The sequence below is a fragment of the Cygnus olor genome, chromosome 25, assembly GCF_009769625.2.
Source record: "Cygnus olor isolate bCygOlo1 chromosome 25, bCygOlo1.pri.v2, whole genome shotgun sequence".
NCBI lineage: Eukaryota > Metazoa > Chordata > Aves > Anseriformes > Anatidae > Cygnus > Cygnus olor.
The window spans coordinates 5,299,308-5,323,456 of NC_049193.1; the positions used below are offsets into that span (position 1 = coordinate 5,299,308).

The following is a 24,149-nucleotide window of genomic DNA, read 5'->3' on the forward strand; positions in this document are numbered from 1 at the left end:
GGCGGGGGGCGGGGGCGGGGCGCGGCGGGGCGGGCCCGGGGCGGGCCCTGCCGGTGCCGGTGCCGGCGCCGGTGCCGGCGGGGGCGGGAGCGGCGGGGCCCGGTGCAGTGCGCGTGCAGGTGGCGGGGGCGGCGCGCACGGGGCCGAGGCCGCTCCCTCGGCCCCGCTCGGCCCCGCCGCCGCCGCCCATGCCCGGCCCGGGCGGAGGAGGGGCCGGAGGGAGCCCGGCGCCGCGGGGCCGCCCGGCGCGGCAGAGCCCGGAGCGCCGCGGGCGGATTATGAGGGAGCCATGAGCCCGCTGCGGGGCTGGCTGCTGGCCGCGCTCCTCTCGCTCACGCCGCGGGCAGGTAGGTGCCGGCCCCGCTCCCGCTCCCGGCCCCGCTCCCGGCCCCGCCGCCGCTGCGGGATTTTTTGCTGCATCGACACATTTCTCCGCAGCGCCGCCCCGCAGCCGCGCGGGAGGGGCTCCGGGCCCGCCGCCCCCGGCCCCCGCTGCCCGCGGCGGGCCCCGACACCCCTCCGGGCCCGGTTGCTCGCGGGGGGGCCCCGGGACCGGCCCCGCTCGTGTACCCCCCCATCCCCCCGGTGACCCCCCGGGAGGTGGCCCCCGGCCGCGTTGCTCCGGCTGCGGAGCCGTTCCCGGTGTCCCCCTCCCTGTCCCCTCCGGGACCACCCCGCTCTCCCACCCCCGTGTCCCCTGGGTGTCCCCGCCAGCACGGACCGTCCTCCCCAGGGTCCCCGGAGCGTCCCCTCCGCGTCACTCGCCGTGTACCTGGCGCCCTGGGTGTCCCCTCCCGGGGCACAACGCCATGCTCAGGTCCCCACTGCACTCCCCACCCCGGGACGCGTCCCCACGCCAGCCCTCCGTGTCCCCCCCTTGGGGACATGTCCCCGCTGGGACGCAACCTGGCCTCGGGTCCCCCCTGGACGTGTCCCCATGGCAGCCCACCCGCGTCCCCCCGCCACCGACCCTCTCCTCGCCCGCAGGTCCCGCCGCGCACGCTGGCGCTCCGCAGCGGAGGCTCCCGCGGGCCGGATGGCAGGACGGGCGGGTTGTTTCCGAAATCACCCACCCCAGCAGGTTAGTGGGGCAGAGCTCAGGAGGAGAAGTCCAGAAGCATCAGCTGGACACCAGGGTCAGGAATGAGCCTAGAGGAGGAGGAGGAGGCCCTGTAAGTGAACCGCATCCCCCCTCCGCTCTCTTTCAGGCTGGGGCTGGGGGCCCCCCCGGGCACGAGGGCTGCTCCCGTGGTACCGGGCCCCGCGGCTCCTCCCGCTGCCCTCACGGTCGGGCACAGCCGCATGCGGCCACGAGCGGCCCTGTGGCCGTGCCACTGCCGCCTTCCGCCCGGCCGGCGAGGCCCTGATGACTTCCATTAAACCTCGGTACCGGAGGTGCGCGTACGGGCGTTAGGAGAGATTGAAGGGCAGCACGCTGGCAGGGCTCATGCATAATGGATGGGCTCGCTGCTCGCCGCTCGGAGCCGGAGCCATGGCCCCAAACAGGAGCCGTGGCCCCAAATTGGAGCCGTGGCCCCGCGGCATGACCATGCCAGCCATCGACCCTCATCCTGCCAGCCCCAAACCATGCCAGGCAGGCGGTCACACTCGGACATGGCTGCTTTGCCTGGAGCCAGGGGGCAGCTGCATTTCGGGGAGCCGGTGAGAGCCCATTGCACAGGGGGAAGCTTTCAAAGAGGCGGCCGCCGCAGAGACCAGCAATAATCGATTCCCCACATCCTTGCTGGATAAAAGGAGAAATAATGGGCTTAAATTGCAGCAAAGGTGATTTAAGCTTGGCATTAAGTAAAACCTCCTAACGGTGAGGATGTCACGGAGGGGGGGGAAGAATCACCAGGGGACGGCTGCAGCACCGCCGGCGCTGGTGGTTTTTTGGGAGGCATTAAGCAGAGGCGTGAGGAGGCGCAGCTGTGGGGCGGGCAGCGTGGCCGCAGGCCCCAGGGGACAGGGTCGGGTGCTGCCATGGGTCCCAGCACCGGTAGAGCCCCTGCACGCTGCTTCCATCTGCACTGCTTGGCCCGCTGAAGGACACGGTCTTGGTTCAATGTCATCCGCGGCCGGGACGTCCCCTCCCGGGATCAGCTCTGGGAACGCTGTGTGGCTGCTCTGTGGTGGCAAAGGGGCCAGTGGGGCCATCCCATGTCCCTGTCACCCCGTGCCGAGCTGTGCCCATGGATGGCTGGCACCTGGTGGCTCCTGCTCCGGGTGCCCTTGGTGCAGCACCTGGCAGGGCAGCAGCTCTGCTGGCAGCCTGGGGATGGGGCACCCTTGGCACGGCCCCTGCAGCCCAGAGACCCTCTCGGTGGGGAAGGGGTGGGAGACAACAGGGGGACCCCGCACCGGGTCTGCCAGCCCCAAAGGGGGCATCACCTTCCCACCGCGGAGCTGGAGGTGCCGGGGCCATCACCCAGCACTTCGATTTTGGCTTCCAGCTTAACCCCCGGCTGCTTCTCTCCCGCACCCTGGGCAGGACACGGTGCCGATGCTGCTGCCCATGCGCCCAGCGGTGCAGGGACACCCACCGGTGGCCAAGGAGCAGCTGTCCCTGCTGGTTTTGGCACTGTGCCCCTGACCCATGCTGCAGTCACAGCTTTTTGGTTCAGCAAAGCAGATAACGGGGGCTTTCACCCCAAAAACCATGGGAGAAACACATCCTGATGATTTGGCTTCTCCTTGCTGTGGCTTCCCCTGGGGGGCAAAGCCCAGGGGCTGGCGGGTAGCTCAGGGCTGTGGCAGCAGGGGCGAGCATTGGCTCCTGTGGGACACACGGGGACAGCGAGTGACAGCCGCGTGTCGGAGGCGAGGGTGCTTTGGGGCATGGTGGGGGCCGGAGGTGAGGAGCCACCGGGCGGCCCCTCACCCACGCGAGGAGTTTGCCAGGTCTCAGCCAGGCGCTGCAGAGCGCGGCTCCCGCCTCCGGCACGCTGCCGCTCGCAGGAATTAGGTCACGAGCGGCGGGCGCTGCAGGGCGGGTGAAGCGCCAGCTCCGCACGCTGAGCCCGGGCTGCTGCAGCCCAGGCAGGGCTGGGGGCTGAGCTCTGGCAGCCCCCGGGCAGGACGAAGGCGGCTCCCCCCCAGCCACCGGTGTCCGGTTACCGGTTCGGAGGAGTTTGGCTCGGAGGAGTTTGGCACCTTGGCATCCTGGGGTGGGTTTGGCGATGTCTGGCTGGGCTGCGGGAGCAGCAGTGGCTTCCGCCGAAATGCTGCTCGGTGACGCGCTGGTCCCCAGCGCTGCTGCTCCGAGATGCTGCGCTCCCAGCACTGAGACCATGGGCAGCTTGGGTCACAGCTAGTGAAGTTTTGGGTGAAAAAATAATGATTTCCTTTACATTTATTTTTTTTTAATTGAAAGAACACCTTCAGAGACCACATGATTGAGGTCTGGGGATTATTATTTTTTTCTTTAGGTAAAAATCAGAAAAGTCTTCATCAGCTCCAGGTGGGAGCCTTGGCTGCTTTTGGTGCCTGCACCCTTCATCAGGGCAGGGCTCGGTGCCGGGCACCCGTGGGCGCAGGCTCTTGGGGCACCACGAGCGGGGCTGTCGGAGTGATGCCGTGCTGCATCGCGGCGTGTGGTCCTTGCCTGGCATGGGGGGGCCGGGGGCTGCTGGTGATCTCACGGTGGGGCTTGCAATGCGCAATGCGTGACGGCAACGTCGGCCGGAGGCATCCCTGCGCCAGCCCAGCTGCCGTGGGACCAAGGAGCCAAAACGGCCACTGCGCTCCTTGGTGTGACACCAGATCCGTGACGGGTTTAAGGCCAGATCCTGGCTTGGGGTGGCAGCAGGCACATCAGCTGCTCCTCATTCCCACACTGCCATGCAAACACTCTCTGCTCCGCTCAGACCTGGCTGTGATTTTTCACGATTCCAATGGGATTTCTCCTGGCACCGGGCACACGGGGCCGTCCATGCCTCACTGCTGCCACTCTCTTGCAGGGGGTGCACCTGGCACAGGTGAGCTTCGTGGTGCGTGCCTTCGGCTCGGCCTTCACCCTCGACCTCGAGCTCAACCAGTAAGTGTCCCGGGGGGGGGAACGGACCGCTGTGGGGCCGCCACTGCCGCCACGAGAGGGATGGGGTGCAGAAGTGGTGACATCTTGGTGCCCCTTGGCACTCGGGGAAAGGGGACAGGTAGATGTCCTCATCGTGTCTGCTGGGAGCGTGTGCCTGGCACAGCGTGTGCCGCTCGACGTGCTGGCACAGGCGTCCTTAATATTTGATGGAGTCGCTCGGAGCTGTCCCAGCTCCAGTAACGGAGCCCTGAGCCTGCTTGGCCATGGGCAGAGCTGCGCTCCAGAGGCAGAGGGGATGTAAGAGGAGCCAGCGCCATAGCGGGGGGGGCCGCAGGCCTTGGGTTTCCCAAACCACGGGGTTCCTGCACCAAGACGACGCCGGGTGCACGGGGTGGCACGTGGGTGCGTGCCAGAGGATGAGGGTGCATGGGGCAGGGGCACAGCCGTCTCCGTCCTCCTCCTGCCCGCTGCCCTGCGGCCTCTCACCCCTCTGCTCTTCCCCGCAGCCACCTCCTCGCCTCACACTACGTGGAGCGGCACGTCGGCACGGGCAAGAACAGCAGCCACAGCACAGTAAGCACCATGCCGCGCCGTGCCAAGCAGCACCACAGGGCCCAAGGTTCCATGCCGGGCTGTGAGCGCCGATCTGCTCGATGCAGCCCTCGGTTCATGGATGATGGCCCTGGGTGGCTCCACCTGGGCAGCCTCATGGTGCCTCTGTGCCCAGCACCGGGTGTCCGGGCACTGCCCCAGCAGATGATGCAGGGACACACTTCCCGTGGGCACTGCCGCAATGGGCTCCCCGCTTGCCCCTGGCACGGTTCAGCACATTGCCGCGCTCACAGCCTTGCTCTGGGACCGTGGTGGTGCCTGCTCGGGCGTTGGGCTGGGTAGGCAGCGAACCGCAGGGGACACCAGCGATGGGTGTAGCCACCTGCGATGGGCAGGATGGGGCCCAGCGGTGCCATCGCTGCCGTGGGGGGGTCCGAGCGGGGCCGGTGGCTGCAGGGAGCAGCACGGCTCCAGCAGAGGCGGTGTGAAAAAGACAAATGGGATTTCCAGAAATGGCTCCCCGGGCGGCTGGTGCTGGCCCTGCCCGTCGCGCAGAGTTCCCCGTGCTGCAGAGGCAGCGCCAGCCCCATGGGCTCAGCGGCCTCTCCTGGCTCTCACAGGGTGCCGGGGAGCACTGTTATTACCAGGGCCGGGTTCGCGGCCGGCCCCGTTCCTTCGCGGCGCTCTCCAGCTGCCAGGGCCTGCAGTGAGTATCCTGCGTCCGTGATTTGGGTCAAAACGGATGTTTCGAGGGGTTGCTACACCCCACCAGCACCATCTTACACCTCTGGGCTTCCTTTGCAGCGGTGTCTTCTCGGATGGCAGGGACACGTACCTGATCGAACCCCAGGCGGGCGCTGAGCACGGGCAGGTGAGCTCGCCCCTGCCTCAGTTTCCCCATCGCAGGGTCTGGCTGTGGGTCAGGGGTGTCGGGGGACATGGCCTCGGGGACGTGGGGAGCTGGAGAGCAGGGGCCGTTGGGTGTTGGTGACACTCCTCTCCCCACCGCAGGGCCTTCGGCCACACGTCATCCAGCGCACTCCAAGCTGCGCCCAGCCAGGTGAGCACCACGCTCGCTCCTGAGGGCTGGCATCCGTGTCACTGCGCCTGTGCCCCCTGCTGTTCCCGAGCACGCAGGGCAGTGCCCTCATCCCGCACACCGCCAGCTGTCTCCCTTCCCTCCAGGCTGCCTCTTCGCTGCACTGGACCACTACATCTCCGACAGTTTACCCAAGCTGCGGCGGCGGCGGCAGGCAAGCGAGGGTGGCAGGGCTGTGGGCACAGGGTGGAGGACACCGGGCAGGGGATGGGGATGCTCAGCCCCAGCCAGGCTCCAGCTGCCCGCTCAGCATCTCTGAGGTGGCTGCTCGCTCGTGGCACAGCCAGAGCTGGTTTGTGGGTGCTGGAGACGTGTTTGTGGGATACTGCTCCTGCACAGGAGCCCCCTTGGGAGCCACCAGAGAGGCTGTAGCTGGGGCGTGATGGGGTGTCAGTCCCCAGGTCCATCCTGCCAGCTGTCAGTAGGATGATGCCAGTGCTTCCCAAATGTACCTCGAGCCACAAAACAGGGCTCAAAAATCCCATTCACTGCACTCTCCCTGAAAGCGAGAGGCTCCACAGGGCCAGTCCTGCCCCATGCATCCCCCCGGGGTGTGGGGAGTGGCTCAGCTCCTGGCTCCTGCTTGCAGGTGCGACGAGCCCAGCACACGGTTCACAGCGAGACCAAGTACATTGAGCTGGCGGTGGTGAACGACCATCAGCTGGTAAGCACCAGGCCGAGAGGAGCCGAGCAGAGCGGGCAGCGTGGGCCGGCCCCAGCCCTCCTCACTTCCACTCCTCCCAGTTCCTGCAGCTCCGCAAGTCTGTGGTCCTCACCAGCAACTTTGCCAAGTCCGTGGTCAACCTGGCCGACATGGTGAGAGCGGGGTTGTCCCTGGCGGGTTCGTCCCTCACCCCCCGTGGGTTTGTCCCCAGCGCCGTCCTCTCGCCTGTGCAGATCTACAAGGAGCAGCTCAACACCCGCATCGTGCTGGTGGCCATGGAGACGTGGGCCTCCGAGGACCGGATCCGCATGGAGGAGGACTCGCTGGAGACACTGAATGAGTTCATGAAGTACCGGCGCGAGGCGATGCCAGAGCAGAGCGACACCGTCCACCTCTTCTCGTGAGCACTGCAGCCACACCGCCTCCCCCGGGGCCGGGAGCCGGCGGCCGCTTTGCCCATCACCTCCTCTCTCACCCTTGCAGGGGACGGACGTTTCAGAGCAGCCGCAGCGGCACCGCCTTCGTGGGGGGCATCTGCTCTCCCGGCCGTGGTGGGGGGGTCAATGAGGTGGGTGAGGAAAGCAGGCGGGTAGGCTGGTCGAGGGGTCCCCCCCCCCGTGACCCCGCTGTCCCTCCCGTGCAGTACGGCAATGTGGCAGCCATGGCCGTGACGCTGGCACAGACGCTGGGGCAGAACGTGGGCATGATGTGGAACAAGCACCGCACCTCGGCAGGTACCCACCGGGCGGGAGGCACAGGGCGCCATCCCCGGGGGCTGCCAGGGGATGCAGCTCCTCTCCTCTCTCCTCACAGGGGACTGCCGGTGTCCCGACGCATGGCTGGGCTGTATCATGGAGGACACAGGGTGAGTGCCTGTCAGGGGGCTGCGTCCCTGCATGGACCCGTTGGCTTTGGGCAGCCCACTCCACGGCACCCTGGGGGGGAGGTGCTGCCTGGGGTTGGCATCCCTGGGGGTCACCGCATCCCCCCGCCGCAGGTACTACCTCCCACGGAAGTTTTCCCGCTGCAGCATCGACGAGTACAACCAGTTCCTGCAGGACGGTGGCGGCAGCTGCCTCTTCAACAAGCCCCTGAAGGTAGCGGGCCTGGCACCGGGGTGGGTGCAAAATGGGGGTGAGCAATGCTGGGGAGGGTCAGGGGGTCCCCTGGGGCTTGTGGGCTGCCCCAGCCCTGTGACGCGCGAGGTAATGGTGCTGGCTTCAGCTCTAGTTCTTAATTGACTGATTGAGCTGCAAAATTGCCTGCAAAACGTGAGAGGTCGGCAGGTCCTGCCGTCCCTGGGGATGCAGAGCCCTTTTGGGGTGCTGGGGGGCTCACACCCCCCTGGAGACGCTGGGGGTGGGAGTGCTGTGCCCAGCACCTGCCGCATGCCCCCGGCTGCAGCAGTCACTCTCCCTGGCAGCTCCTGGACCCTCCGGAGTGCGGCAACGGCTTCGTGGAGGCGGGCGAGGAGTGCGACTGCGGCTCGCTGGCGGTGAGCGGGGCCGGGGGCCGGCGGTGAGCAGCAGGGCCGGCAGCGGGCTCACACGCTTGCCACCGGCCCCGGCAGGAATGCGCCAAGAGCGGAGGCAACTGCTGCAAGAAGTGCACGCTGACCCACGACGCCATGTGCAGCGACGGGCTGTGCTGCAAGGGCTGCAAGGTGCGGGGCAGGCGGCGGGGGCTGTGTCCTGCGGCACACGAAGTCCCTGGGGGCCGCGGGGGTTTCTGTGCCGACGCGTGTGCCTTCCCCTGCACAGTATGAGCCGCGTGGCGTGTCCTGCCGGGAGGCCGTGAACGAGTGCGACATCCCCGAGACCTGCACTGGGGACTCGAGCCAGGTGAGGACTCGGACTGGTGGGGACAGAGCGGGGCTGTGGGGCCTCAAGGGGGCTCACGGCCTCACCCATCTTCTTTGCCCACCCCTAGTGTCCCCCTAACCTCCACAAGCTGGATGGCTACTTCTGCGAAAACGAGCAGGTGAGTCTGCCCCGTGGGATGTGGCCGGGGGCTCGGGCACATCCCGTGGGCTCCGGCATCAGTGCTGGCAGCTGCAGTGCATGGGGTGCATGCACTGGGGAGAGCAGGACCACACTGCAGCTCTGGTCCCTGGGCTGTGCGAGCCCCCCCAGTGTGTGGGGTCATCCGTGCCTGTACAGCTGTGTGCGCACCTGCAGCCATGGTCCCTGTGCCGCGCACCTTCCCTGTGCATGCAGTCGTGGTCCCCATACCCTGCAGGTTTTCCCATGTGTGTGCATCAGCAGAGATGGCCCTTACATCGCGCAAGTCTTCCTTGTGCGTGTGTGCCTGCAGGCATGGTCCCCGTGCACTGCAAACCTTCTGTGTGCACGGGTCCTTGTGCCGTGCAAGCCATCCCTGTGCTCGTCCAATTGAGGCTGTGTTTCCGGGGCCGTGTGCCCCAAGCACATGCACCCGGGGTTGTCACCCTGCACTGCCCAAGCCACCTCCTTGGGCGCTCACCCGCGGGTGCCACTCATGCCATGACACCGCTCCCTGCTCCCCAGGGCCGATGCTACGGTGGGCGCTGCAAAACCCGAGACCGGCAGTGCAACGCGCTGTGGGGTCGCAGTAAGTGCCCTGCCCGCACCATGCCCTGTGCCCATCAGGGAGCGTGGGGTGGCGATGTCTTTGCAGAAAGCCCCGGGGTGCTCAGAGGAGCACCCCGTGCCCCATCCCCTGCAGCAGGGGAGTTGTTGGGGGTGGGGAACTGGGGGCAAATGGGTGACGCCTGCTTTCTCCGAGGCTCGGCAGAGCGTTTCTGCTATGAGAAGCTCAACGTGGAGGGGACCGAGAGGGGCAACTGCGGGCGCGAGGGCTTGGGCTGGATGCAGTGCAACAAGCAGTGAGCAAGCCCCCCACCCATGTCCCCCCACCTGCCACACATCCCCCTTGGTGCTATCGCCCCCTGTGCCTTGCAGGGATGTGCTCTGCGGCTTCCTCCTCTGTGCCAACATCTCGGGTGCTCCCCGGCTGGGCGAGCTCAGCGGCGAGATTGCCACCATGACCTTCTTCCATCAAAACCGCTACGTGGACTGCAGGTGGGTGCCACTGCGGGCACGGGGCTGGGGCCACCCTGGGGCGTGGGGGTCCCTGCGTCACCCACTCACTGCCCTCCCACAGGGGCGGCCACGTGCAGCTGGTGGACGGCTCGGACCTGAGCTACGTGGAGGACGGGACGCCCTGCGGGCCCAGCATGCTGTGTCTTGACCATAAATGCCTTCCAGTGACAGCCTTTAACTTCAGCTCCTGTCCCGGCAGCTGGGACGGGAAGATCTGTTTTGACCATGGGGTGAGGAGGGGGGGCTCCCAGGGGTGCGCGGGGCCATTGCAGGGTGCTGACGCTGTCCCCTCACAGGTCTGCAGCAATGAGGGCAAGTGCATCTGCCAGCCCGAGTGGACGGGGAAGGACTGCAGTGTCTACGACCCCATCCCCGAGCCAAAGCCCACAGGCGAGACGGAGCGATACAAGGGTCAGTGCACGCTGCATGGGGGCTCCCACCGTGTCCCCAGCTCCCTCTCCCCCCATCCCAGGACTGCGCCTCAGCTGGGCACAGCTGGGTCCCCAGGGTGCCCCGTGGCCCTGTCCCTGCTGACCTGTGTCCCTGTCCTCTTCTCCCTGACCCAGGTCCCAGTGGCACCAATATCATTATTGGCTCCATCGCTGGGGCCGTGCTGGTGGCTGCCATTGTCCTAGGAGGGACTGGCTGGGGATTTAAGTAAGCAGATGCCACATGCTTCCTCCTCCTCCTCATCTCCCAGCATGACAGTGGGGAAGGTGGCCCTGGTGCCATCCCTTGGGGATGCGAGGATGCCTGGTGCCCCTGTCCCTGTGTCCCCTTTGCCCCCTGGCCCTGCCTGCATGAGGCACCAGGACCTCGCTATCACCCCGACCCCAGCTGTGTCCTGCCTGTCTGTCCCCAGGTGTGGGGTCCTGGGGGGGGGCTCCCCCCAGCCCTGTCCCACTGTGTGCTCGGGCACCAGCACCCCTACGTGCTCGGGGCTATGGCTGCTGCCCATGGAACCAGGGGGTGTCATGGGTCAGGGGGCAGTGGCGGAGGAGGGGACACAAAATGAAGGAGGGGAGACATGGGGGGGGCACTGACGCTCCTGTCCTCTCCCCCTGCCGCCCCCAGGAACATCCGTCGAGGAAGGTACGACCCAGCACAGCAGGGAGTGTAGCCCCCGCCGCCTGTCCCCCCGTCGTCGTCTCCTCGTCACCGTCAGGCACCGGCGGCCCAGCGGCACGGGACCTCCGTCCCAGGGCCGGGACTGCCGCCATGGGCCCGTCTGTCCGTGTCGCTGTGTGTCCGGCTGCCCTTGTGCTGTCTCCATCTCTGTGGCCCCCCCCATAGCTTCAAAGAGCCAGCCAAGGGGGGGGACCAGCCCTGGGAATAAACTCACCGGGTGCCTGCAGCAGGCGAGCGGGGCCCTGGCAGTGGCCCCGCCCCCCCCGGTGCTGGCTCTTTTGGGCTCAGTGTCCCTTGTGTCCCCCACCCCCCCCCCCCACCCCGTGTGTCACACCCCCACACTAAAGCGCTCCTCACTTCTGTGTTGCAGGTCCGGGGGGACCTGAGCGGGGCCTCCATGCCTCGCGCCCCCCCCTCCAGCGCCTAATTAACTGCAATTAAATGGGGCGCAGCTGCCAGGAGTCCGCCTGAGGAGGGAGGAGAGCACGGGGGGGCCTGATTGTGGGAACCCCCCTCCTTGACCTCTGCCGCACCACCACGAATGTCCAGGCCCCCCGGGGCTGGACTCACTCATGGCACCGCGATGAATGTACCTGGGGGGGGGCTGTGCCAGGAGCCCCCAAACCCACATGGTTCTTGGGGGGGTGGGGCTGGGACTCCTCCCCCCCAAACCCACATCAGCATCTTCCAGCTTTGGGGGCTGAATCCCCCAGTTCCAGGCCAGTATCTCCCACTACCAGGCCACTTTGTCTTTTCCCCCCTTCCTCGCCCCAGAGCAGGGCCTGTCCCCCACCACCCCTGCAACCCAGGGGCTGGGTCTGCACCCCCAGCTCTGGGGCCCAAAAAGCAGCCCCCTGGATGTGCACTAGGTATGCAACCCCCCCTCTGCTTCCCCTCCCCCCCCAGTTTCCCCTGCTTATTACCCCATTTCATGGCTGCACCCTCCTGCCTCCTGTCCCCAGCACTGGTGTCCAGCACCCATGGTGCCAGGCTCTCCCTATCATGTGCCCTCCCCCCACCTCCCCAGCCCTGACAGGTGAACCCCAAAATGGCGGCACCGGGGAGGGCAAGGGGCCACACTCAGGTGCTGAGGTACAGGGTGAGCCCAGGGCATATCACCCCACCCCTGTCAGCGGTCCCCATGGCAGGCACAGCACATGTGCCACATGTCACTGTCATGGCTGGCGGGGGGGGGAACGTGTCACCCATCTCCTGTCCCCAAGGTGCCCTGCATGAGGTGTCCCCCCCAAACCACAAACCCACAGAGCACTCGGGGCCTCCACGGGCCCCTCAGAGCACTGGTGACACTTGGTACTAGGGGGAGGTCCCCACTGTCATCCCCTGGAGGCAGGGGAGGGTGGGTTCCTGGGGGGGGTGACCTAGGGCTGGAGTCCCCAAGCCCAGACATGTCCCCTGGTATGCTGAGAGCCCACAGCACACAAGGGTGCCTCAGCTGTGCTGGCTCAAGCATCGCTGGCTGTGGTCCCCCACCCAGGGCCAGCTGTGTGCCTGCTGTCCCCACGTCCCCAGTCCTATGGGGTGGGCCAGTGTGGGTGTGCTGCAGGACATGAGGGGGTGACCAGACTTCCACGGCCACAGCTGCAGTGGTGGCCCCTCACGTGCCTTAGCCACCGGGTGTGAGCGCAGGTGGGTGCCCTGTGGCTGAGGCTGAGGGGCATGGGGGTGAAGGGCAGGGGTATTTGGATCTGGACCCCTCACTGTCCCCTCTGTCCTCCCCCATCACCATCTCTGTCACCACCCTGTCCCCAAAGCTGTCATGGCTGCAGTGGTGGGGTGATCCCTGCTGCGAGGGGACAACCCCTCCCCAGGCCCTGTGTGGAGGGGGGCCCCATGTCCCTCCTCTGCTGCCACTTTCACAGCAAGAAGCCACATTCGTCACTGGTTTGGGGGACATTCATATATAAATATATATAAATATTTTTTTTCTCGATGATTTTAATGCCGTACAGTCAAGCAGTGCTGCTCATGCGCCGGGGAGGGCCAGACTAGGGGAGAAAAAGGGGGGCGGCACCCAGTGCTTCCCGAGCCCCCCCCCGACCCCCAGCAGGCCCAGTCGAACAGCCCCGGCCCAGCTGATGCCAGGAGAAGCCCTGGGGCCGGCAGCAAGCCCCCAGCCCGCTGCTGCCCGCCAGCCGCCCCGCACCGCCTCGCTCGCGCTACCCGGCCCTCCTTGCGCTCGGCCTGGCCCCCATCCCCTGCCGGCCGCACCTCGCCTCGTGCCCGCGCTCCCGCTTCGCACGCGCCAGGGAGCTGGTGGGACCCGCTGGGTGCGCGTCACCCGGCCCCCGGGACGCCTCCTGCAATGTCGCAGAGTTTATTTACAATAAAGACTTGGAAAATCAGCGGGGGGGGGGTCTCTTCCTTCCTCTGGGGAATGGTGGGGTGGGAACGGCTGTGCAGGGTGGTGCGACATGCACTGCCCCCAAATTGCACCTCTTCTGAAATGTCATGGTCATGGTGATGTTCTGGTCCCACATGTTCCCCCCCGCCCCCCCTTCCCTGCACCCCATGTGCCCACCCCAGGTGGGCTTTGTGGGTTGGGGACACCCCAACCATCACGTCTGACTGAGGGGCAGCAGAGCAGCTGGTCCCACTGCACGGAGACAACAGCCGGTGGTAAGTGCCACAATGCTCTGTCCCCTTGACTGTCTGGGGACCCTGCCCCACAGTGGGGACGTGGCTGCTCCCTGTCCCAGCACAGTGCTGCGCAGCCCAGTGCCTGGCCTGTGACAAGGACATGGCTCAGTCCCTGTGCCATGACAGGGACTTGTGCACCAGCCACTGCCTCCCATGGGGCCCAAAGCCTTGCCCACCTCTGGGATGCAAGAGCAGCCATCCCATCACGGGGACACATGGGCAGGTCCCTGTCCCCTTGAGGGGACACCACACCTTGTCCCCATCCCACTGCAAGGACACATGGGCAGGTCCCTGTCCCCCCCCAGGGACACCCCAGGGCTGGGTCAGTTCCGTGCGGGGTCCTGCCAGTGCTCCCAGGGGACTCATGAGGCTGGAGCAGCCTCCACGGGACCAGCCCAGGGTATGGGCCCAGGCTTGGGGACAATCACCGGGCAGTGGGAGGCACTGTCTGAGCCCCCATCCCCAGCTGGCCTCCTGGGGAAGCTGCAGCCTGCACCCTGGGGAAGGGGCTGGGGGTAGCCCCCAGGAGAGCAGCACCAAGGAGGCAGCAGTGTCCTGCCCGGCCCTGGGAGCAGGGAGAGCTGCTGGCCCCGGGGTCATGCCAAGGCCTGGACGTGGCTTCTGGTGCTGCCATGCAAAGCTCAGCCCTGCTGGACTCCTCGGCCCAGCCGGACTGCTCATTCCAGCCATATTACTCGGCACATTGGCCACAAGAGGGCTCCCCCAGTCCAGTCCATGAGCAGCTGCACGTCTGGACTGGACGGCACAAGGGATGCGCTGGCGTCCCTGACATGCTGCTGGACCACACGCACTCTGTGGGCCTCAGCCCTGGGAGGATGGAGGCGGAGGATGAAGGCACAGACCAGGGCTAGGGCTGCAGCACGCTGCTGCCATTTGGTGTCCTTCAGCCATATGGATAGGACAGGGGACATGTTTATCACTGCTGCCAGCCAGCCCCACACCGGACGGCTGAGAGAAGCTTGGCCAGCCCCAGCAGCCCTCTGCTGGGAGGTCAAAGTGCGCAGTGCCCAGCGCCCAGACCCCAGCTCCTCCTTCGCAATAGCACAGCAGTAACACCCCTGCCAATGTGGGCACAAAGACAGGCTCGAGGTGACAGCAGGGGGAGGCAGCCACAGTCCCCTTGGCCCTGACAGTGGTGGGAGAATCTTCCTTGGTGTCCCTCTGCAATGTCAGGCTGGTGTCTGGATACCACTGTGACAAGTGCATCAGAAATAACCCACAGGCTTTTTTTGAATGTTGAGTTACAGAGGGCCCTCAGGGTCAGGAGGACAAAAAAAAAATGGCTTATAGTCACCCCAGCTCCGACAGCGTGCTTAGAGCAGGCTCCTAGCCAGGGCTCACGGGGAGGATGCTGCAGCGGGGTTGGATGTGTGTGGAGCAAGGGAGGTGCTCCCCAGCACAATAAAATCTGTGAGAGCCAGCAGGGTCCAGCACCCAGGTGTACTCAATGCACCAGACTGCAGATCCTCTTCCCCATGAGCTTCTCCAGCTCTGTTTTAGCTTCCTCCACCACAGCACCCCCCCTCCTTTGCCTTGAACAGGGACTGCCCCAGAGCATGCCGTCGCAGAGCACAGACCAGCTGCACGCTGCCCCATTGCTTCCTGTCCTTCTCAAGTGCTTTCTCCTACTTTTAACTCACCAGCTTTAGGCTAAAGCCCAGTCCTCACAGGCAGCTCTGAGCCAGACTTCTCAGCATCCCCAGCCAGAGGACACTTCAGCAACACTTACTAAAAGTTAACCGTATGCCAGGGGAGAAGCCACAGACTTCCGCGCCTGTGCCATGTGCTGAGATGCTGTCACCAAGCTCTGGGCTCACTGGCACCGTGTCCAACACAACGCTCCTCCAACAAAGGCAGTCCTTGCTGTGCAGCCAGTGCTGGCTTTCCAGTCCCTCGGAGGTCACTTGCAGAGCCCTCTCCCTGATCCCAGTGCGATGCATCCTCCTGTAACACAGCACACCTGACAGCCTGCAGGGAGTAACAGCTTGGGTATGCACGGAGGATGTGTTTGTCAGAACAGCTGTTGCTTACAGGGCTAAAATCAAAGTTATTTCCCTGTCTTTTCACTGAAAACAGCAATGAGCCTCTTAAGGGTGGATCCTGCCAATCACAAAGTCCATGCTGGGGGCAAAAAAATAACAAATAAAATCCTCTTATAATTAGTAAAACCAAAGAAATAAGAAACCAAGTCTTCTGCAGCCTCCTCTGTGTCTGTGCCATTACATAATGGGGAACCCTTGAACCTAAAAATCTCTCTGCTCCTTTGCTTGCAGACACTGATGGTTGACCATCTGGCTGTGACTTTTCATCTATAATCTAATGAGGCAGACCTTGCTTTTAGGGTACACACAAGGAAGAAAATCCTCGTGGACTCCTCGGGAACATGGTTGCAGCAGAGGCCACAGCATGGCACGGCGCCACGTGAGCAGCAGCTTGCACAAGCAGAAGGAGGCTATGATTTTTTCAGCTTTTGTACCCGTAAGAAAGTCGAGATGTTTCAGTCAGCTTTAGAGAGCAGAGGGAGATGTCAGAGGGTCAGGAGCCAACACTGCTGTGTGAAACGAAACGGAGGAATGTCACCCTGAAGGGAGTTTTTGTTGGGGGATAAATCAAAAGGCGAAAGCAAGCAATATGCCAAATATTGGCTTCACACACTGCAACACAGCTCAAAATCCATGTCCTCGTTTCCATGCAGATACAGCAAATAACTGGAGGCACAGAGCTGAACTCTGACCACAAACCAGGACATGCGTTTTCCAGCCAGGAAGCCCTCTGAAGGCTGAGAAGCATGCTCACACTAAAGCCACATCTTCTGCCCATCTGCCCCTTCCCTGCCAGAAGCCCTCTGGCCATGCCCCACTGCCCACCACGAGCTGCAGCCCTACCTGCACCCACGCCCCGAGCAGCAGGCACTTTCTGCTCCAGTCACTTCACGCCCTGGAAGACGCCACTTGGCTGCGCCAGCGCCTTTCCCTCATAGGAAACTGGGGTCTGGAGAGAGAGGGGTTGGCGAGGGCAGCGCCTGCTCTGGCTCTCCCCCAGGCGCACGGCAAGGACTTGGTGCGGTCCTGCCCCGTCACTCTTGCCCCGTTCAGCTATGCAAGGCTGCCTCTCTGAGCTGAGGCTCTCATTTGGCACAGGGACATTTTAGGACAATTACCTTTTTGTCGCAGGAAAATTCAATGTGACCACAGAGAAATTCTGCAGGCAAACATCTGATAAAAGGTACAAAGGAGAACACGCACGTCAAGTGAAAGCAGATCCTGGCTTTGTCTTACCTGCTGTGGGAATTTCGTTATTTAGGCCCCAGCTGGAAACAAGAAACAAATCAGTGCACGGAAAAGAGGCAGTTCAGGGAAAAGCAGCAAGTGTCTCTGAGCTGCCTCAGCTCCGCATGGCTTACACAACGCTGTCAGTCCAAATGGCACTCCGGCGCGCTGATCAGAGACTGCGCGCTCCAGGGGAAGGGGAGCAGCAGTGCTCCCAGCCACTGAGGGTTTGCCAAGCACCACGCGCCTGCAGCGGAGGTGACTCCAGCGTCAGGTGAAGCGGCAGGACCTGTGCAGGCTGAGCTGGCCACTCCAGAGGTGCTGAGCTGACACGGGTGAGGCTGAAGGGTGACACATGTTTTGGAAAACGCTTGTCGCAGCTTTGCAAACAGATCGCAGAGACCACGCCACCCCCCAGGCTCCCTCCTGCTAAGTCATGCTACTGAGCACCTTGAGGGTAGTAAACACACCCAGCACTACACGGTGCTTAAAGCATTTTGCACAGGAAAGCTGAATCCCAATTTTTCAGTAAACACAAAGTTATCCGTGCTAAAACCTTCTTCTGACCCATTTGAGTCACCAGCAACTCAATTTCTAATGGCTACAAGGAACCCTCAGCAGCAGCAGGACACCTGCACCCAAACCAGGCTCATGCCAGATCCAAAATCTCTTTTAAAAAATTCTTTGAGGGTTAATGAGTTCAGGTGGAGGGAGCTCCTGGTGGCACCGGTCCCAACCCAGGGCACTGCAGGCTGGGTCAGTATTCACCCCCCAGCCCCTACAACAGCACCAAACACTCAATCTCAGGGCGGTGAGGGGCGAGAAGGGAAGAGCCGAGTCTCCAAGGCCAGCTTAGCCATTGGAGTGACAGGTGAGAGCAGTCCCGTGCCACCAGAGGGAACAGCCAAAGGCCAGATAATACTACTAATAAGACAGATCTGTTCACGACCGGGGCTACTGCTTGCAGAGGGGGCAGGAGCCACTCCACTGCCAAGGCAGGGGCTGGGGCCTGACCCTACACATGCCTCGTGCCAAAATGGGGCGCGCACACGCTGCTCATGTGTCACCACACTGCTGCATCAGTAACTGCTCACCTCCGAGAGCGGCCCCTCGGCGTGCAAACAGCCCGCTGAGGGAGCTCAGAATGGAGAAGGAAGGGGTTTTGCTAGCCCAGAAGACAGCCAATGGCCTGAAAACGTGATTGAAGGCTTTTTGTTCTCTGCTTTGGCTGCGCCGCCGCTGCCAGCTCCAGTGGGGGGCCGAATATCCTGGGGACAATGGGGAAATCCTATTCCTTGAGTCTGTTATGACTGGGCTGTATAAGAAATTTCCCAACATCCTTTAAGAAGCAATCTTCTGCTGGCTAGGATGCCGACTGCATTGCCTTATAGGTCTTTTCCAGCTCAAAGATTATGTCATTCCAGGCTTGGGCCAGCCTCGCTGCTGCTCTTTATTAACGGCCCTCTGAACGCTCGAGTTCACATTTCTGCTGCTGGTGAGCTTTAACCCACAAGGAGCCGAGGCAGACACTGGCATGACTCAAAACGACGGCTGATTGCTTCTGGAACTGTGTGCATAAGATAGGTGCAGCCTGTTTTACAGCTCAGCAGTTCAAATCCAGGTCAGCAAAATTTAATTGAGAATACCCAGTGGGCCCATTTCACCTTGTCGGCGCTGTCGGAGCACAGAGAGATGGCAGCTGCTGAACTCCCCACCCCACAGGCTCAGGCCATCGCGCGTCTCAGCACAGGGCACAACACGCCGGGACCCGCAGCTTTCCAGCCCTGCCTGTGGTCCCAGGCTAAGCATTAAACCCTCATTACCTTTATGTTAAACTGTACGAGCTAGGGAGCAGAGATTGTTGAGTTAAATTGGCATCTGACAAAGAAAAGGCTGACTTTCCTGTTTTCCTGAGCATTTCTTTCCATGGTCTTGGTTTCTGGGGGCTTTCCAGGGGAGCTAGAGGGAACTGGGTGGCCCTGGTATACCTATGGAGGATCTAGAGTGTAGGAGAAGACTACAGGATGCCTGCAGTGTGCTCAAGAGTGCACTGGAGAGCCCTGTGAGGCCTCCACAGGCCTCTAGATTCCAGGAAGAGTCCTTATTTTGCCTCTAGGGTACAAGAGGAGGCTCATAGGGCATCCTAGAGTGCCCTGGGAGGCCTCTAGGGCATCCTAGAGGAAACCGGGGGTCACCGGGAGGCTTTCCAGGGGAGGTAGAGGGCACTGGGGGGCCCTGGTAGACCTGGGGGAGCACCACTCCTGGCTCCTCACTGGGATGGCAGAGATGCTATAAAGGAAACATGGCACAAGACTACTGCAACCAAATGCACACACATATATATGGAGTTTTCTATATTTAATTAAGCAGAGATATAAACAGATCAGACTAGTCAGAGGGAAGGTCTCTTAATGCCTTTCACCACATTAGAGGATTGATATTTTCATGTTTAGTCTTGAAGATAATAGGAGACTAATGCCAGGCTGAGGGCAAGCAGGAAAGCTTTACGTGCTGGTTCACCCAGAAGATGGTATTTCCAGGAATTCTCAAGCTGCCTTCAAGTTTCCTTCATCAGAACGTCTGCTAGAGCACTGTCCGTGAATATTTCTCCCTGTCATACCAGGGAAGGGAGAGTAGGTCATTGCTGGAGCATCGTGGCAGGGGAAGAGCTCAGAGCGTGCCACAAGTCTGTAAGGTGAAATTTGGGGTTAATGAGTGGCTCTGAAGTCTGGTTTCTCATCACCTGTTCCCTTTTCTTGCTGATGAGCTGGTTGGAGCTACAGTGTTATATAATGACCTGGTTTTATTTTTATGCTTTTATTAAAAAAAATAAAAAATAAAAGTTATGATCCTCTGTAATGTTAGGATTTTTTGCATTTCCTATTAGTATGTATGTTCTGATGTCCAGTAAGGAAACAGAAAATTCTGATTAAGAAAGGAGATCCCAGAAAAATGGCAGAAGCCAGCATAAGGAGATGGTTACATAAACTCTGCCCCAGTGCCCTCTAGCTGCCCCGGAAAGCCTCCCAGTGACCCCCAGTTTCCTCTAGGATGCCCTAGAGGCCTCCCAGGGCACTCTAGGGTGCCCTACAGGCCTCCTCTTGAACCCTAGAGGCAAAATAAGGACTCTTTCTGGAATCTAGAGGCCTGTGGAGGCCTCTCAGGGCTCTCTAGTGCACTGCCGCGCACAGTGGAGGCCTCCTGTGGTCCTCCCCTGCACTGTAGATCCTCCGCAGGTCTACTAGCATTTCTTTCCTTTTTTTTCTTAAAAATTTAGATTTGTAACTACATACCAGCAATTGATTAAATTAGTTTTGAAGTCTCTCAAGCTCCAGAAGATCTCAGCTCTCCTCTCTGGAATATCTGCAGTACATGACACTCCTCTGCCTAGCTACGTGTAACATGCATGGGGAAGGGACTATTTTTATACCTGTATAGCTCCATGATCTCCAGCCTGCCCTGCAGCATCTAGGTGCTATTCTACGCAACTAACAGTCAGGATTTCCCTGACTGGAGTGCCAGACACTGTACATCATCTGAACTGTGCCGGGTGAATCACGTTCATGCTCTATGCACAGAGGCAAAACATCCAGCTGTACCTCGCTCCCTGCGTTTCCTTTAATAAACTCATTTTCTGTTTGATACAGTCACACGTCTTCTCTTATTTTAGTTCTTGCCACGGAGGGGCTCCTGGCCATGCATCCTCCGCTGTGTGCCTGTCAGACCAAAGCCTGCAGGTGCTTCTGGAAGGCTTGGAGCCGCTGCCACATGATCTGCTACCTCCTCTCAGCAGCTGCCCAGACATGCTACAGAAGTCCTTGCTAATATTCTTCTGGTTTTCAGCAGAAGCATTTCTGGTCATTGCCGTTTTATGGGACTGGAAACATCCTGAAATTCTCTTTAATTTGCTTGAAGTCAGCCAGCACCTGCAGGAGGGCTAAAAAGAGATGCTGAAAAACAAGGCAAGACAACACACGTTTCCACAGTGAAAGCAGATTTTCTCTAAGAGGCTGAATACCATACATCCAGGTTCACACCAGGTCTGTAGCATGGATAACAGGAACTCCTGTCACCCAAACCTTCACTGACTTTACAAAATGCTTCCCAATGCCACGGTACTAGCAAATTCTATTAGCACACTTGATATTTGCAGGGGAAAAAAAAATCAATGAAAAATATCAATGAGGAGCTGTTCCATGACAGCTCTTTTAAAGACAAAGAGCACAGCTCCTGCCCTCAGACGGGCAATTCCCCCTTCTCGCTCCTGTGTTCGCATCATGTGCTGCACTGCTCCAAGGAACAACGCACCTTTCTGCTCTCACAATGTCTTACGTGGCACTGCAACAGGACTGGGAGAAACAGACATAGAGACATTTATCAATTTTCTCATTTCTCACCTGAGTCATTCACCTTATCACAAAATTTACCACGTCAATCCAGCCCTAATTCTGATAAACCCACTCTGTACATTTTCATGTCTGTCTTTCCACCTCATTTTAAGACCATTTGCAATGGTGTGTGTTCATACAAGCAAAGTTATGTATTTTCTCTTGGAGCTTACAGAAAGCACACACTGCCAGGGAACCTATGTGTTAATCGCACATGCTGAACACGTTCCAGCTGCACGCCCATAGAGATTCAGCATGCAGCTGATGTAATCAAACTGACTTTTCAACAGCTCCTTCAGAGAGCTTTTGAAACGTTAACAAGTTTATTACCAAATATGGTTGACTAATCAGCCCCATTTTCTGATTCATGCTTTACATGTTAGATAAAGGGCTCTGTCTGTGCTGGAGGGTCACTAAGAGCGCAGCAGAACCCAGCTCATTCCAACGGGCCGGACTGCTCACAGAGGCTACTCTTTATGCAGCTTATAAAACATCCTACATACCTGGGGGACCAGACCGCTGACCACACGGGCCTTCAATTAGTGCTGGAACCGATTAATGAAACACGCTGCTTTGCTGAGCAAACCCCAGGCAGTTTGATGGCTGTCCCTCTGCCGCCTCTCTCCCCATGCTCCTCGCGCTCCTTCGGGCAGGCACTCTGCAATGAAGCTGATCCGAGCAGCAGTTAGGGAGTTTTCATGGGTCTCTCTTCCCTCCATTTAAACCAGACAAACAGCTGTTTGCAGGGGAGCATTTAACACACAAGGGCTGGGAGAACTCCCTGGGCTTGTAACACCAGTTAAGCTGCTTGCCAGCCAGCAGGCCCCAGTCCCACAGAAAACTTCTCTTTGTAACTTGGTACTTTCACAAAGCTTTTCACCGGGACACACCAGTGGCATTTACTGTGGTCTGTGGTCTAATTCCAGTCAATGGAAACAATCAGAGGACATAATGCAAACACCCAAAGGATCTCCATCATTTGTTGTCGTAATTTTCTGTATACAACATGAGAACGCACGCAGCAACAAATCACTAAATATTGTAGAACCACTTTCAGAGGAAAAGAACAAATATTGCTGTCAACAAAACAAAGCAAAAGAGTTTGGTTTCAGAATTTCCCCCCATTACATTTAAATTCAGCTATCATTGGTCTCCTCCCCTTCCTCCCTACACAAAGAGTCAGGGGGAGTAACAGCCAAAGGTGGCTTCAAAACTCTGGATATACACATACATCTTGGCACCTGCCCGTATCAGTGTACTACCAGAAACATTTTCCATATAGAACAAGGGAATTTCACGTGATTTCAAGCTCATGGAAAAAGATATAAAGCCTGGCAAGCAGTCATTAATGGCAGTACTGAATTTCTGGGCAGAAGAAATAAAGGGTAAGAAAAAAAAAGTTCTCAAGTCACAATGTTTTTAAGTAAGGGCAAGATAAAAGCTTAGAAGTTGGCACAACACGCTACTCATGTGTCTTCCAATATTTCCACAAAGTGGAAATATATCACTGTTTATTTGCTGACATGAAATTTCATTCATGGCAAGAGATTCAGATCTTAATTTCTATCTGAAGACCAAGACCAACCTGCTGGCAAAGTGTGCCGCAGAGGATGCACAGGTCTGCACCACTTCGAACCCCGGGACACAGAAAGGAAACCCAAGTACACCAGGAGAAGTCCTGAAGGTGCTTTTGTCAGACCTGAACAAGGGTAACGTGCACAAATCCTGGGGCGTACAACCGTGAGGCAATTTAGATGCGGCCACGGAGGCCTCGGTTCTGCTCCCAGGGAAGCAGTGGGCTTGGGTCCTCCGTGAGCAAACGTGAGACTCTTCCTTTGCGAAAGAATGAGAACACCCCATTCAATAGCAAAATAAAAGGGAGGACAACAAAATCTGAAGTGTAGGTACTGTTCCGTAACACTGATTAGCATTGGTCAGGTGCCTCTAAATCCCTGTTCTGAGGCATTTTTCCTCAGCTATCAACATGGAATTTAAACAACAACTATAATGTCACTCTGTAGAAAGCAAAATGTCATTTTCCAAGCAATGATGAACTGGTATTTTAAGTCTCCTCTAATACAGAGAAAATGAATGGCAAGCCCCGAAGGAGCTGAAGTCCCCATGCTCCTTTCCACACTGCTGTGGAAAGGTGGATTGTGTCTAGCTACACCACTAACAGCAAAACATAATTTAACTCACGCACACGGATTGGTCTTTCAGGAACTATTTCATGGTAACTGCACAACGTGCAAAGCACAGCACATCTGATTCACAGGAATCAGGAACGCCACAAGCGCTCCGAGAGCAACCATGCGTGTCGCAATAAACAGCTCCTTTACAAAGGAGTAACCTCGTAGCTGGCAAGGTACACACCTGATGGCAAGAATTCTTCAACTATCAGCAGACTGAGCTACAAGCATTGTGTAGCTGCTACAAGATTGTAGCTGAACTACACACAGGAACGCTTAATGCTAACAATATTCACCCCCTAACCACTGCTTCCAGCGGGAAAACTGTTCGGGAGAGATGCTCTCGTTTATACTTGCAATACCCGGTACAAAATGTCATGCTATCCTTGCTTTGTAGCAGAGGACAATAAGGTGGACACAGTCAGTGACCTGCCCGGAGGTGCGAAGGGTCGGTTAGGATCACATCTGGGGGCACGGTGCCGTCTGAGACATCCTCGCGTACCTGGGGCACCGGCACAGGGCTGGCAGACGCATCGCAGGAGCCCAGGGGCCTGTCCCTTGGCAGCAGCAGCTGGCGGCCACGTGAAACACGCTGGAGCATCTCCAACAGCACTGGGCATCCACACAGAGCTGCGGGACCATGCCTGGGGAGGCTGCGCAGGATCCCTCCGCGTTTCCCCATGCTGAGAACAACGCCGACCGCAGCCACTGCGTGATGGTTTCCGTGAGGTGATTTCCCAACACACCCCACCAGCACAGCATGCTGCGCTCACACCCTTCTTTTCCAGTTAAACGCCTGAAGCACTTCAGAATTCCTCACCACCTATTTGTTGTTAAACCAAGGCTTCTGCACATTAAAATACTTGAGCACATGCTTAACCAGATGCCTGCAGCTGGCTGCATTGACTCACACAGAGATAATCATGTGGTTAAAGATAACTGCGGGTTCAAGCATCTGGCTGGAGCTGCAGAGGCGAGGCAGCGGGAGCCCAGGCCTCATTATCTGTGCCCAACCGTGCCGAAGCCGAACCCGTGCCACAGCCAAACCTGCGCCATGTGGCTGAG

The 24,149-nt window shown here is 59.9% G+C and overlaps 1 protein-coding gene and 1 long non-coding RNA gene across 4 annotated transcripts; one reads left to right on the forward strand and one right to left on the reverse strand.

Moving 5' to 3' along the window:
• Positions 1-171: 171 nt before the first annotated feature.
• On the forward strand, positions 172-12,922 carry ADAM11 (ADAM metallopeptidase domain 11). 2 transcript variants are annotated; one of them, XM_040537016.1, is made up of 26 exons: positions 175-347; positions 988-1,172; positions 3,960-4,036; positions 4,543-4,609; positions 5,209-5,294; positions 5,393-5,459; positions 5,600-5,648; positions 5,774-5,841; positions 6,277-6,351; positions 6,432-6,503; positions 6,585-6,751; positions 6,835-6,919; positions 6,995-7,085; positions 7,165-7,216; positions 7,349-7,448; positions 7,775-7,846; positions 7,922-8,014; positions 8,112-8,192; positions 8,281-8,331; positions 8,877-8,940; positions 9,115-9,214; positions 9,291-9,410; positions 9,493-9,661; positions 9,728-9,842; positions 9,998-10,088; positions 10,506-10,774. In XM_040537016.1, the coding sequence occupies exons 1-26, from the start codon at positions 290-292 to the stop codon at positions 10,549-10,551; spliced, it is 2,301 nt and encodes a 766-aa protein (XP_040392950.1). In that variant the 5' UTR covers positions 175-289; the 3' UTR covers positions 10,552-10,774. The 2 variants fall into 2 exon arrangements, with proteins under 2 accessions (XP_040392949.1, XP_040392950.1); XM_040537015.1 differs by lacking the exon at positions 9,998-10,088 and having other exon boundaries at positions 172-347; positions 10,506-12,922.
• Positions 12,923-19,729: 6,807 nt separating this feature from the next.
• On the reverse strand, positions 19,730-24,131 carry LOC121059810. 2 transcript variants are annotated; one of them, XR_005814652.1, is made up of 3 exons: positions 23,587-24,131; positions 21,399-21,564; positions 19,730-20,457 (listed from the first exon to the last, which is right to left on the reverse strand). It is a non-coding gene; the product is annotated as an uncharacterized LOC121059810 (long non-coding RNA). The 2 variants fall into 2 exon arrangements; XR_005814653.1 differs by having other exon boundaries at positions 19,730-20,856.
• Positions 24,132-24,149: the final 18 nt, after the last annotated feature.